The following is a 10,773-nucleotide window of genomic DNA, read 5'->3' on the forward strand; positions in this document are numbered from 1 at the left end:
CTCTTGCACGACATACTGTTGTGGCACACATAGCTGTTAGACCACGTCCCCAATGTGACCACAGGAGGCTTAGGAAAGAGACGACCCAGAACAGCGCGTCCCACACCAGAGTTCCTCCATATCAGGGTTGTCAAACAGGCTTCAGTGCATTTTTAACATGAAGAATCACCACAACGGCCACATTTTCTGAAGTGTTTCGCAATCTCTCCCTGAAGGTCTGCAACTGGAAACACTTTGATTTGCTCTGTCAGACATTAGCGTTGACATTTCCCCCCACCCGTACTGGACGCGCAAGTTATTTTACATACAAAGTTGATCCGTTATTTAATAAAAGCCACATGTTATCACCCTGTTCAGGACGTAATTCAAGGTCTCGGATAGTTCAATAAACACGTCAATCCGTCGTTCTTGTTCAACAAGACAGTTTGATAAAAGACACCCTTTAGGCACTGTCCACTGGGTGCGACAAATGTAATATTTTCTGGAGTCTAACTTTGAACATTTGTTCTTTTGCGCACAACCTCTGAGAAATTAGCAAATAAATATCTTTATTTTCAATATTGCTAGAATTTCAATATTGCTGGATGCTTTAGAACGTATACCCCTTGTAAAGTTCTCACTGGATCCGTTTCAATAAACACCCGTGAACGCGCACTTTTGCGCGTATTTTTGACCAGAACTATAAGTGACTAGTTCCAGTGTCACCTGGTGCTGAAAACACGAACCAGCATCATGTATTAAACTCGCGCACCGCCCCGGAATTGCGGCCGCAGCTCCGATCACTTTCCAAAAATCACAAACGATTGGCTGCGTGGATCGATGCGTGCGCCGCCCAGCAGCGCCGCGCAGCATCACGCCCGAGCGCTCTCTCTGCTGGAAACTCTCTCCAACTTTGACCAAGTCGATCTGCGAGCGTCACATGCGCCAAAGTTAATCCTGTCCTGCGGATCACAGGTGACAGCGCCTTATCAAGAGGTCAGTGCCGCGCACTTCCACCAGGTTTGAATACGCACTTTTGAAATAATGAGCACACGATTGTTAACAATTATGATGCGCATTTTCACTCCATCTCCCTATTTAAATAAAAGAATTACTCTTATGCTGACGCTAAAATTACTAATTCATAAAATGACACAATTCACACGTTAATAGTGGGGGGTTCATTGCAAATTTGACTGCCTGAGCCAAAATTAGAATTGTGTTTTTCTCAATAAAATGGGATAATTAATTTACTGAAGTCCTTATTTTAATATAGCGTTATCCATGTTTGTGTTGAAGGAATAATTATTGTCTTAAACGCTAACAGAGCTCAACCATGTCCACACTGAGGAACCCTAACCTTCCTGAGCACCCTGCTGCGTACGCCTCCCCCTCCCTGGTGAACAGGCGTGAGTACGTGGACCTTGGTCACAGCAGCTCTGTGCTCCCGGTCGTACGATCTTCCCTGCAGGCTCAGCGTCTCCTGGGATTACGCGCCGTTACGCGCCGCAAGAGAGAGATGGTTCCACCCGAGAAGAAAGATGCTGCCTATATGTCCAAGCGACTTAAGAACAACGAGGCTGCCAAGAGGTCCAGGGAAAAACGGAGGCTGAAGGACCTCCTGCTGGGGGGTCAGCTGCTTGCTCTGAGTGATGAGAACGCACGGTTGCGGGATCAAGTCTTCAGGGTGCAGTATCTCAGCATGTGCGCAGGAAGGGTTGAAGAGGCTCCCAGGAGGGATTTGTGTCCAGTTTACAGCCCAGCCGTCTCAAAATCACTGGTCTGGGGGGAGACCTGGAGAAATCCTCACGGGAGCATCCCCCCTTTTAGCTGGAATCGAGGTTTTGAGTCACCTTTTCAAAGCAGCGGTCTGATCCCCTTCTCTGGGCCTCGTCCCCTGGCAGGGACGGAGAGGACGAGAGCAGACGCGGATGCCAACCGGCAGGTCGCCTTCAGCGCTCAGATTAAAGCCGACACCGCTTCATTTCAAGCCTTTCTGCCCAGGCCTGATGTGCTCCATCCTGCCCCCATGTTGCCATACCCTCCCCCCACCTGGCTGGTGCCCAGCCCAGCAGTGAGCAGTAATTTTGTTCTGCCATGGTTGTCTCCCTATCTGGCTCCTACTCCCCTCCACCCGAGCCTGCCTCTCTGCAAGCAGGAGATGCAAGGCCAAGGCCTGGGGGAAGACGCTCACATGGCATTCAAGGGCTGCTTCAGTGGTGCACTGGCACCTCATTTCTGAGTGTGTGTGTGTGTGTGTGTGTGTGTGTGTGTGTGTGTGTGTGTGTGTGTGTGTGCGTGTGTGTGTGTGTGTTTAGATAGATAGATAGATAGATAGATAGATAGATAGATAGATAGATAGATAGATAGATAATACACATATGATTATTGCAAACTATGGCATAAGGAGTGCATTATATTGATTTTAGGTGACCCAGCCACCGAAAGTTGTTTTTTGATGACTCGGTATTTCCCTTTAATTTCCCCTTCACGTGATTTCTCAGCAGAGTCGGGGCAACCGCAAAATTCCCGGGTAAGAAAATCGGTTAATCGTGATTTTTAGGTGCTCTTGACACCAACCTGCATTTAACGACATACCTGTGTCAGTTACATGCCGGATAAGTTGTTCAATAGCTGGGACTGCTTGGCGATTGGGGCAGTACAAAGAATATTTGCAAAATAATCACGTGGTGGCGCAACTATGAAAGTTTAAAAAGTTTAGAACTAAAATCGGGGAGGGGGGGTAGAATCTCGATGTAAATAGGACGAGAAGGATAATTGCATACATCATTGTTCATCCTATTGGTTGTGTTCGTTTGTTGTAAATTTGATCCGAGTTGCGGGAGGGGAAAAAATAACTTTACCTGAAATTATCCACGATTATAGATAATTAACCATTGAAGATGTCGCTTCGCAGCATACATTTTAAAACTATCTGCACGTTCACATGAAGATAATTCTGGGGTTGGCAGCTGTATTTTTATTGGAGTTAATCAGCAATAAATGTTATTTGAAATCCTGCTGGCTCGGCCCTCATGAGAGGATTCTGAATGTAGCCAGCAGAGGGCGCAAGAGCACAACACTGGGGGCTTCTACCTGTCAGGACGCTTCTGCACCCGATTCACCCCGAAATAACATGTCGACTGGAAGCTGAACTCTTCAACTTACAATAAACGACAAAAAGACTTTGTACATGCGTGGTACATCTTGAAAATAATATACCATTCTCTGCCCAAATGTCTTAACCCTGAACAGTGTAGAATTATAAGAGAAAATCAATTTTAAAAAATACTTTATGACATTGAACACACGGCTCTACATGATAAATAGCAGAACACAGATAAGAAAACCGTATCTAACCATGCCAATTAACAACAAACTTCAAATACTGTCCCAAATGGGATGAGCAAAAAGATTTTTTCATGGAAAAATATAATTTCCACTTCTACTCCTCTGCTATGTTTTTGTCTTTCGAGCCGGTACATGAAGGAGGCCGCCACATGAAGGTAGCTTCGGTTCAGAGTCCTGAAAGATAGTGAATGTCACTCGAGAGAGAACGCCGCGTGGGTAAGCCACCATCACCACAAGAGTGTAATGACGTTGGGGAGGCAGCCAGACGACAGCAGGAGTGGACAGGCCAGGTAGAGACGCTGACAGACAGAAAAAGAGGAGGAGGGTGTGAGGGTAGGACCGAAACATCATCAGTCCACCTCTGCTGCTCTCTGCATCAATCCCATGACGCAGCCTCGAGGCAGAGCTGCTCTGTTGTCTTATTTCAGTGGGCAACAGCGACGCCTCGCCACAGAGACGCTGGCACCTCTGGCGTCGTGGACCCCCCCTGCAGCAGTTGAAGGTAAGGCCTCCAAATCGGTCTCAGACTTCAGAAGGTGAACCCGGGTTCGTTGTTGTGTGTGTAGTTATGGCGGTGGTGATTTCTGACCCCAGTACCGGTAAATAAGCCTCACGGGCTGATAATGGAACTGAAGCCAACAGATGTTGATCACGCGTCAACCTGAGCTTCTTAACTCAGGTTTAGTTTTGAAAAACTAAATTAGACTTAAAAAACCTCAATATAACCATTAATAGAAAAGCATACATGTGTGGAAAGGCTGCCTCCCTAGAACTGCGACTGGAACTAAACATAACGACCTCATTTCACCCAAACGAAGACGGTGTTCACACAGGAGACAAACATTTTCCTATTATTATCTAAAAGGAATGAACGTTTCACACATTCGAAACACTGAGAGGTGCAACATTATTCCACATTATCTCACATCTGCACGACTCTGTATCATTTGTTATCAACCCCAAAAATAGCCCCGATACAGATTTGTATCCAAAATCACGTATGATGTCAGAGGTTTCGAACTAGCACACGTCTGTGATATAGGTGTACCTGTGTTGAACCCCACACAGAGTAACTCAAGTTGATTCTACTTTTGCCTGTACTGTTCCAAATTATATACCATGCAACGCGTTGCAGCCTGGACAACCATAAATCCATGGCTGTTTGTGCCAATGGTCAACGTACAGGCGACGAAGTTCCCTCATATTGACTTGCGTTTTCTAAGTTTGTGTTCGCAACAGACATGAGAGCAGATGGCCGGATTATTTTGCCGTATTTATCTTCAAGGAATGGATGCGTTAACAGACTGCTCACGACTGCTGCAGAAGCCCCTTTCCCCCCTTTTCAGCGGCGGTTTGCAGGACCCATGCATTGAGCATGTACACTGAGGTTAAAAGCCACAAGGTCTGACCGATTTCTTCCCATATATGAAGTTATTTAAGCTGCTTTAACAGTGGTGGCAGCAGATGGCTGCGCATGAGAGTGCAGATAGAGACGAAAAAGAAGAAGTTTGACGGTTCCTTAATAAAAGCAGGTGGCTATAATTAGCCAATAAGAAACAGGTGCAGCAGCAGCGAGCAGGCTCAGCCTCGAGAGAGATTTCACTCAGGAACCCCCTGCACGATTATGTCTTCTCTCTTCCTGCTGTAGCTTTTTTGGGGTAGGTGCTTGCTAGCGTGTAGCATCTAACGCCTAACCTTTGAGACACATGCACGCAAGCAGGTGTGCACGACCCCATATGCATAAAAAACCCCAACAAACGAGGGCCTGGCCTCCACGCTCGCGCTGGGCACAGCTTTCAGTATTTTTAACCCGTCACCGCACGAAGGGTGAAAAGGCCCATTTGAAAGTGGTGCTTGAAGCCACGCACGGCGTTGACCCTCAGGCATCACGCCGGGACGTTGGTCTTTGCCTTGATGCTCGTAGAAAAACAGCAACACGTGTGCAGAAATCACTGGACGGTCGGTTCTGAGATGGCAACCTGTGAAATTTGTGCTTCAGTTCCTCATGTAGCAAACTAACCTGCAGCTCACTTTGAGACCACAGGAGTAAAACACCAAACAGTGTCTGTTGGGAGGTCTGTGCGTGCGTGTGTGCGTGCGTGTGTGCGTGCGTGTGTGTGTGTGTGGGGGAAGGCAGGGGGTCTATGTGTGACTAGATGCAAAAAACAAAGTCGAGGTGAGTGTGGTTTCAACATAATGTTCATTCTAACTGCGCAGCTTCCCGTGAAACTACCCACACGCTCATGCGATTGAAACTGTATTAAAAACGGCCCTGCTGCTGCCTCTCAGACAGAGCTAAAATCACATTCTGCCACAGATAAAATGGATAATGCCCCCCCCCCCAGGTCCAATACAAGAAGCCCAGCCAACAGATGAAAGAACTAGCGGCCGAAGACGAGGTCACTGAAGCTGGGGGAAAAAATTAAGTGTTTGAGTGCGCAAAAAGGAAATCTTTTCACCTGCGCTGAATTCCTCCAGCTTGATTTTGCAAAAAAAACCAAAAAACAATAAGCTAATGAAACGGACCATCGTGGCAGCGAGTGCCTGAAAACATCAAAGTCAACCAAGTGGGTTGAAACAGCAGTCGAGCTCTTATAGGGAGGATATCTTCGCATTCTTGTGCGTCTACGTGACGCTTCCCCCATCACTTCTGATCACATCGGGCGGCCCGCAGGGTCGGGAGGTTTGGGTGGTGTGAGACAGCAGCAGGAACACACAGATAAGTTAATATGCTTCGCACACGTGGGCTTCAATTTATTACAAGGTAAGTGGACATCTGTCAGGGTTCCTTATTGACCGTTGTCTTAAACTAAGAAGGTAAACAGATACGATGAGGAACCAAGTGCAGCAGGAAGCTGACAGCTATCGCATGTCTGAGCTTTTGTAAATAGCCTGTCAGTCGTATGTTGACAGCTATTCAGAAATAGAACCGCACGCGATAAAAATCAGTGACTGCATAAAACTATTTGCAGGCAATACCGAAAGGAGATAATTCTCTCACATGAGAATGTCTTCTGGGGACACAGCGTGGCTGAACCCTTCAAAATAAAACGCCCTCTATTGCTTTCAGGTATTTTTGCTCTTATGGAGTCGCCGACGTCGCCATCTCGCTCCGGCCCAGAGAGCCGAGAGCCGTACAAGGACGACCTGGAGTGTAAGGGGCGGCGGCGCAAGCGGGAGTTCATACCCGAGGATAAAAAGGACGATCTCTACTGGGAGAAGCGCCGCAAGAACAACGAAGCCGCCAAGCGATCCCGGGAGAAGAGGAAGATGAACGACCACGTCCTGGAGAATCATTTTGAGGCCCTAAAGGAAGAAAATGCCAGGCTTAGCGCTGAATTAATGGCTATTAAGGTACATTTCGGCCTTGTTTACCCACTGACCTACCCTCAGCCTAATCCCCTGCAACACTACGCCCGCAGTAGTGCTCCCACGAACACACACCACCAGCTCTTCCAGAGGGATCACTACTGGAGCGGAAAAGACCCTGCAGCTGTTTCCAGCTACCCACAGTCCCTTTTCTTCCCTACGTACGCCCTCCATTCTTACTTCAATACACCCAACACCACCGCCTACGGCCTCCTTAATCCTCTCGTCCTCCCTCAACATCTCATGGCCGCCCACCCTTCAGCTCCCCTGCTGAAGCCTGTTCCTTCGAGAGCGACGGAGGAGGACGAGCAGCAGGTCCCGAGGCCGTTTTCCCTTCCCTGCTCTGTTCCAGCCATCGCCGCTAACCCCAGAGGAGACAAAAAGTGCTCTTACATGACCAACGGTGAATTCAGAAAATGATCAGCTCCTTTACTGTGACCGTGTTCAGGCGTCACCGCAGCTCCTGGGTTTGTTCTGCAGCATGGACGAACCCACCAGGAGCATTTCTGAATATCGCCTGCTCTGCATCACAACCATTGAAAACACGAAATTCTGCCGCCTATATGGATCAATACCAAATAAATATGGTGGACAGGTCCCCCGAGAAAATAGTAGTACTGTAGTTGAAATTTTGATGTAGAGTTTGGCAGTAGCAAACAGGAAGTGGAGCCAGAATAATGACTTTCAGGTTAAATCCGTCGAGCCAATGGTGGTTTCACAAATGATTTATATATTCCTTTTTTTAATACTATGCTTGGGGATGGTGAGCTTACTGACAAGCAGACTGGTTTTGCTTTTTATTTTCCTTAATAAACCACTGATTGAATGGAACCAAAATGTATTTCTTTACAAAGAAAAAGCTCTTGTTGTAAAATGTTCTCTGTCAATTGTTCTATAACTGACGTCCGATATGTGCTGGTGAAACCTAAGCAAATTAGTCAAAACACCGCAACTATTTTGGCAACAAACAAGTGTTTTCCTTGAAAAACAGTTAATGTGAAATCCACAAACTGTGTAGGGGGAAATAACTCTGAGTGCATCAACGTCGTAAGTTACGATGGAGGAAAACCTGCTAACTCACGCCAATCACGGCGCCGCCATCTTCATCCCCCTGCAGTTGACTAATTGGTCGATAGGTGTCACCAATGACACCTAAAGGCTGATCAAGTACAACAAAAAACAAAATATTATCACGATTTCTGTTGCTGTTATTTTCCAGAAGCATTAAATTGACATCAAAATGTTTTTGTACAGTATGAAAAAATAAATCTAATCAGAGTTGTGTCGAAAAGTGGCGGGGAAAGCTGAGTTTATAGAGCATTATTAATAACAACTGATCTGCCACAAACCTTTCTTGATGAACTAATGCACTCAAGCTCTTTGCAGGATAGTTTTCAGTTCCAACCACAATTGCATTTGTGGTTTTAAAATTCACACTAAACGTGTGATTACTGCGATCAGTAAAAAACAAGGTCATTACAGATGAGTGGTGTGAATGACAGCTTCGGTCTGTTCCTGCTGATGGGGGCTTATTGGCATTCACCTTAACAGAAACTGTATTTACATAATTAGCATCCCCCATAATGTGATTGACATATGGTCAGAAATAGCTTTCTTGAAAGGGAAGTAAGCAAAAGAAGGAAGAAGATAGAAGGGAGAGACGGTCTCTCTTCTTATTTTATTGCTGAATTAGATCAATGGGTAAATGTAAACGAAAAACAGTATCTTCCCCTTTTCATATTGGTGGTTTTGACACAGCTTCTGACAAATTTCCTTTGAAATGATGATGTGTGGTGTTCATCACCGCCTCTGCATGCGTCAATGGTGAACTTTTCTTGGGGCGCGACAGGATTTTCAGGTGTAATACTTGAAAGGGTACGTATCAAGCACGAAAAACAAATCACCGAGAGGGGTTTCTTTAAAGAGAAATTAACTCCTCTCTTCATTTTTTAGCAGTATAACATGAAGTTTGATCTGCCTGAGGAAATGATAACGCGCGTATCAGGACCGTATATTATGATAATGTCAACCCAATCTGACCTGTATTTGTTGTGAGTAATTGTTTAAAGTGGAAATTGAGAGTTGCAAATATTGTTTTGGAAAAAGAAGGTTGAATAAAGACTCCTAAATAATAACTATGGACTATCAATGTATGTGTGTGTGTATACATGGATGTATATTCTTTCTGTACTGTGTACAGTTATTTCTATTTTCTGAACTGACCCCTTCTCCCACATGTTCATACACCCTCGATTATTTCCCACTATTTAACAACAAAAAAAAAGCTTTCTCTTTGTGAGACAATGAAAGGTTTATCTTATCTAATCTTATCTTGTGCTTCACGACACTGTTGTGTAACAAGTCATCGCCATAAAGGCCCGGATGAGACATTTTCGCACTTTGTGACTCATTACAAAATCAGACACCTGATGTGAGAAAAGTGAGGTGTCAAACCCAGGTTACAGGTTGGAGAAGTGTTGTATGCGGGTGAGTCATCGGCTTTAGACAGAAAAGTTTGATGAGACACATCAATGCAACGGCAGCCAATTTAATAGCGAATGTGCCACAAGGTTTTATTGCAGACTCACATTAGGGTTGAGGGCTCAGAGGACTCCTATAAAAATAGGCCAGGCAACGGGACAAATTTGCAGCATGCTTTACAAACAGTGTGCTTCATTTTTAAAAAACAACACGATACAAAACAGTCTAGCACATTTTTCAAGACACAAATGCAACATGAGCTCTGTATTTACAGAATGAAATCAGTAGACTTTTGGAAAAAGACAACCACAGAATGAATTCACACAGGTTTTTTTTTTTTTCTTTTGTCTCAGTTAAGGGGGTGGCTGATGTCTCAAGTTTAACTAGAACTCTGTGGCTTATTTGCATTTGGGGAAGGTGAGTTGTTTACCATCACCCACAAGAGTTGAATTTCCATCTGTCTGGCGAGTGTATTTTAGCGTCGTCCTGCCAGCAGGGGGCAGCAGAGAAACACGGGGAGACGACAGACGTCTGAAGCTGACCTCTGAACTGAGGGGTTCCAAGGACATTGAAGCAATATTGATTCTATAGGATGTATGTCTTATTATGCATTAAAGATTTATGATGGAAACCAAATATCTTTTTGTCAATTAATTTTTCAAAGTCATCTTTCTTCGATTGAGACGGCAGCTGAAAAAAGAGATTCCGTCGGTTATTCATCTATTTTTCAAAGTGACACTTGCCCATTGGTTTTAAGCGTGCGTTGCTGCTTTGCAGACACTAATCAGAAGGATCTGTGGTATAATGGAAATGCTGTACATAGCAATCCATAAAACATTTACAGAGTTTCTTGTGCTGGGTGCCAGAATGACAGATGTTGTCTAATGCAGACAAGCATCTTACAGCTTACATCAGTTCACCGTGCCTCAGTAGCAGTAAACAAGGCAAGATGCCCGATCATTAGGCTGCTCTGCAGAGCGCCCACTCTGCTTGTTAGCCAAAAATCTTGCATCCCTTCCTGTAAATGAGTTGAGTCTTGTGCAGCTTGTACCTGTTGTTCAGGTGCTGTCCTGCATAAATCCTATTGTATTAGCAAACAGCACTATTGGAACATGCCTTTTTTTTTTGCATTTTTAAGTTAATGGAACGCAACAATAGGCTCATGTTGGTTAAAGAACTGGATGCAAACTTTCATGGCATCCGTCTCAACTGCGCCGTAGCCTTAGCGATGCTAGCTCGCTCAGGCAGCTGTTAAAATGTGTGAATCTATCTGCATGTTTGGGCTAAAATAAAATAATTCCTGAAAAATGTGGAGGTATTTATGACCAGCATCTCCAGGACTGGCCTCGATGTTTTAGAACATCCAGCCTGCTCTTCCTCCTCATATCAGTTATATTATGACCTTTCTTCCAGACGTTTGTCTTTTCTCCCCATGTGTCTCAGACAGATTGTCCTGTCCTGATGAAAACCCACTTAACTGGTACCCCCTGCTACCACCCACCCCCCCACGGTTGGAAAATCAGACGAGTGAATCTAAGCCTAATGATAATGCCCTTCATCATTTGCTGCCTGTTCATTTCATGAGGGGAGCCT

At 45.2% G+C, this 10,773-nt stretch overlaps 2 protein-coding genes across 3 annotated transcripts; both read left to right on the forward strand.

Annotated features, from left to right (window-relative positions):
• Positions 1 to 920: 920 nt before the first annotated feature.
• LOC115247289 (uncharacterized) lies at positions 921 to 2,250 on the forward strand. Of its 2 annotated transcripts, none has more exons than XM_029828501.1 (2): positions 921 to 975; positions 1,307 to 2,250. In XM_029828501.1, the coding sequence occupies exon 2, from the start codon at positions 1,316 to 1,318 to the stop codon at positions 2,219 to 2,221; it is 906 nt and encodes a 301-aa protein (XP_029684361.1). In that variant the 5' UTR covers positions 921 to 975; positions 1,307 to 1,315; the 3' UTR covers positions 2,222 to 2,250. The 2 variants fall into 2 exon arrangements, with proteins under 2 accessions (XP_029684361.1, XP_029684360.1); XM_029828500.1 differs by having other exon boundaries at positions 939 to 999.
• Positions 2,251 to 2,353: 103 nt separating this feature from the next.
• nfil3-4 (nuclear factor, interleukin 3 regulated, member 4) lies at positions 2,354 to 9,387 on the forward strand. Its single transcript, XM_011614649.2, has 2 exons — positions 2,354 to 3,832; positions 6,401 to 9,387. Exons 1-2 carry the CDS (start codon positions 3,715 to 3,717, stop codon positions 7,117 to 7,119), a joined length of 837 nt encoding a protein of 278 aa, XP_011612951.1. The 5' UTR covers positions 2,354 to 3,714; the 3' UTR covers positions 7,120 to 9,387.
• Positions 9,388 to 10,773: the final 1,386 nt, after the last annotated feature.

This window comes from Takifugu rubripes, chromosome 20 (genome assembly GCF_901000725.2).
Source record: "Takifugu rubripes chromosome 20, fTakRub1.2, whole genome shotgun sequence".
In the NCBI taxonomy this organism is placed as follows: domain Eukaryota; kingdom Metazoa; phylum Chordata; class Actinopteri; order Tetraodontiformes; family Tetraodontidae; genus Takifugu; species Takifugu rubripes.

Bases quoted from the DNA above. Each gene is read 5' to 3' on its own strand.
- nfil3-4 (XM_011614649.2), top strand. From the start codon at position 3,715: ATGACGCAGCCTCGAGGCAGAGCTGCTCTGTTGTCTTATTTCAGTGGG. The intron at 3,833-6,400 runs GTAAGGCCTCCA...TATTGCTTTCAG, and splicing joins CCCCCCTGCAGCAGTTGAAG to GTATTTTTGCTCTTATGGAG.
- LOC115247289 (XM_029828501.1), top strand. From the start codon at position 1,316: ATGTCCACACTGAGGAACCCTAACCTTCCTGAGCACCCTGCTGCGTAC.